Raw genomic sequence first — 2,832 nt, forward strand, 5'->3', positions numbered from 1 at the left:
AGCCAGGATGGTCTCGATCTCCTGACCTCGTGATCCGCCCGTCTCGGCCTCCCAAAGTGCTGGGATTACAGGCTTGAGCCACCGCGCCCGGCCAAATACACATTTTAAGAGAAAGAAAAGACCACCTCAGCTAATTAGATCATTGAACTATGCATTACACCTTCTATAGAAAGATATAGAAATTCTGTTAAGCTCCCCTAAACTTTGTCTATATAAATGATCCCAAACTTCCAGACTTCAGAACACTGACTTCCATCCTTTGGAATATGTGCTTCCCCAGGGGCTGTTGTCAAACTTTGTGCTTGAGTAAACTTACTCAAACTGAGATTCTTTTTTTTTTTTTCCTGAGATGGAGTCTCACTGTATCACATAGGCTGGAGTTCAGTGGCACGATCTCAGCTCACCGCAACCTCCACCTCCCAGATTCAAGTGATTCTCATGCCTCAGCTTTCCAAATAGCTGGGATTACAGGTGTGTGCCACCATGTCTGGTTATTTTTTGTATTTTTAGTAGAAATGGGGGTTTCACCATGTTGGCCAGACTGGTCTTGGACTCCTGACCTTGGGTGATCTGCCTGCCTTGGCCTTTCTATGTGCTGAGATTATAGGTGTGAGCCACTGCGCCTGGCCAATTTACTGGATTCTAACCCTTTTGATTATTTAAGGTTGACAAATGTAAATTCCATGAGATATTAACTGTATTTACCACTATTCTCAGCACCTGAAACAGTGCCTGATACACAGAAAAATCTCAATATATTTACCTAATGTGTGACTTGAGTCGAATAGGACCTTTGACACCACTCATTCCAAAGTCCCCATTTTACCACGTGAAAAAAACAGGCCCCAAAAGGGGTTAAGAAACTTGCCCAAGGTTGCACAACTACTTAATGATAGAACCCAAACTCTCTGTATCCCTTTTGCAGGTATACATTCTATAATCATATCTTTGTGTAAGCATTTGACACTTCTTGACTGATCAAAATTGTTCATCATAGGAAGAATACCCTGGGGAGAACAAAGATATTGATAAATTATCTGTCCATTTTTTAGTGAGGTCATATACAAACTAATAAACCTTGGCAATAGGAAAACGTCAGAATTCATCTTGACATCTCCCTGTTCAACTCTGCAGTGTGCCCTAGTGGAAAGAACATATGCTTTGGCATCAGGCTTCTTTTAGTCTTGAGCAAATTAACCTCTGTGAGCTTTGGTTTTCTCAGCTGTAAATTACTAACAGTAATAATACCTACCTTATAGGGCTATTAGGAGGATTAATGAGATAGCATATGTAAAGCATCTAGCAAGGAACTGATGTGTTGGTTATGCAGGAAAATTGGTTCTCTTCACCTTTCTCACCAAGAAAAACAAGTAATGGCCTAGGGCAATTAACAAAAATTTCCAAGCTAAATCATTCATATTACATAAGATATCACATGCATCCCCACCAAATATGAGAACCATTAAGAGTCATCCTTCTTACAAACTATCATTCTTCTCTATGAGAAAAATTCTTTTACAAGAAGTTGACATTTAATTCCCTTTCTTCCTAAGCAGGCACACTAAAATGTGGGCGGAAAGGCTCATTCTTTTTGCAAGCCTACTTGTTACTGTATATCCAATTATGAGCAATTTTGCTAAATTCTCAGATGCACATTCCATTCATATCTCTTCGTTATTAGATCTCTGGCTCATTTGTATGTGGATACTCTCACTAACAGCACCCTAGAGCCCTTTCATTTTCAACCTGCTTCTCAACTTTTAAGTCGACTGCTCACTATTCATACTTGGACTTGCTGGAGAGCATCGAACTTGACTTTCTAGAAATCATGCTTATCAAGATCTAACGGAAATCTCTCAGCCCTATATTTGGCAATGTGCCTTTTAGTCCATTTCATGTCCATTTATATGCTGCCTACGATGGCTTTTTTAAACCTCCTTTCTCACCCTCAAGTTCCTCTCATCTGTATGTTTCCTCTAACTTTACTGAAAAGATAGAAATCATTAAGCATGAATTCTACCATCTTCTCCCTACTACAACTTTGTTGAAAAGATGTTGCTCTCTGAGCCCAACTCTCCCTCAGTCCCCAGGATTCTGTCCCTGTCCACCTTTAATCTTTTCCTTTCCTGATTTTATAAGTTATTTAGATTTTGATGAGAGATAATTGTACCTAGAGTGTGGGAGAACTATTTCAGGTTTACAGGTTGGGTGGAACCCTTGTATACTAGATGGCACTGTGAGGGCTTGCCACACTCTCAGCCTTCATCTGGACAGAGCAGAAAATTGTTTCTGCATGTTCACCAAGCCCCGCTGGGTTGCATCACTTTTCTCTCTGGGCCGTAACTCAGTGGTCAGTGATTGGTGCCTTGCTCTAAAGCAGCCCGCCATTTTATGTGCCTGCAAGTAGCCTATAGGGTTGGTTTTGGCATGAGAGCTTTGCTCAGTAGATGCACTGTATCCTTCATGGTGACTTGCTGACTCAGTGAGATTCTCTCTTACTGCAAATTTGAATTTAGGATACAGTGTTAGCAGGAGGAGTTGCTCGAAAAGCAGAAACCCGAGAGAAACCATGAATTGAGCAGAGCCATAAAATAAAAAGGAAGTAGTGATAATGGAGAAAGGAGAAGAAAGTAACAGAAATTGCCCAAAACTGGCAGGAACAGAGAAACCGAGAAATAGCTTGTACGGTAGTTACTTTTAGACCTTTACCATATCATTACAATGCTAAAATCCCTGCCCCTAAATGAAGATGGCCACCATGTTGTATACATACAATGTATGAAGAATCATGTTTGGGGACTGCACCTGTGCGTCTGGAACTCCACCCTGAGC

The 2,832-nt window shown here is 40.9% G+C and overlaps 1 protein-coding gene across 1 annotated transcript in view; it reads left to right on the plus strand.

Moving 5' to 3' along the window:
* The window catches only part of PHTF2 (putative homeodomain transcription factor 2), a 167,935-nt gene extending 165,362 nt beyond the window's left edge, over positions 1–2,573 (plus strand). The window contains exon 18 of the mRNA XM_017880436.1: positions 2,517–2,573. Coding sequence (XP_017735925.1) covers positions 2,517–2,573 — 57 coding nt within the window. The remainder of the gene's footprint in view (positions 1–2,516) is intronic.
* Positions 2,574–2,832: the final 259 nt, after the last annotated feature.

This window comes from Rhinopithecus bieti, unplaced genomic scaffold (assembly GCF_001698545.2).
Source record: "Rhinopithecus bieti isolate Rb0 unplaced genomic scaffold, ASM169854v2 scaffold_11291, whole genome shotgun sequence".
In the NCBI taxonomy this organism is placed as follows: domain Eukaryota; kingdom Metazoa; phylum Chordata; class Mammalia; order Primates; family Cercopithecidae; genus Rhinopithecus; species Rhinopithecus bieti.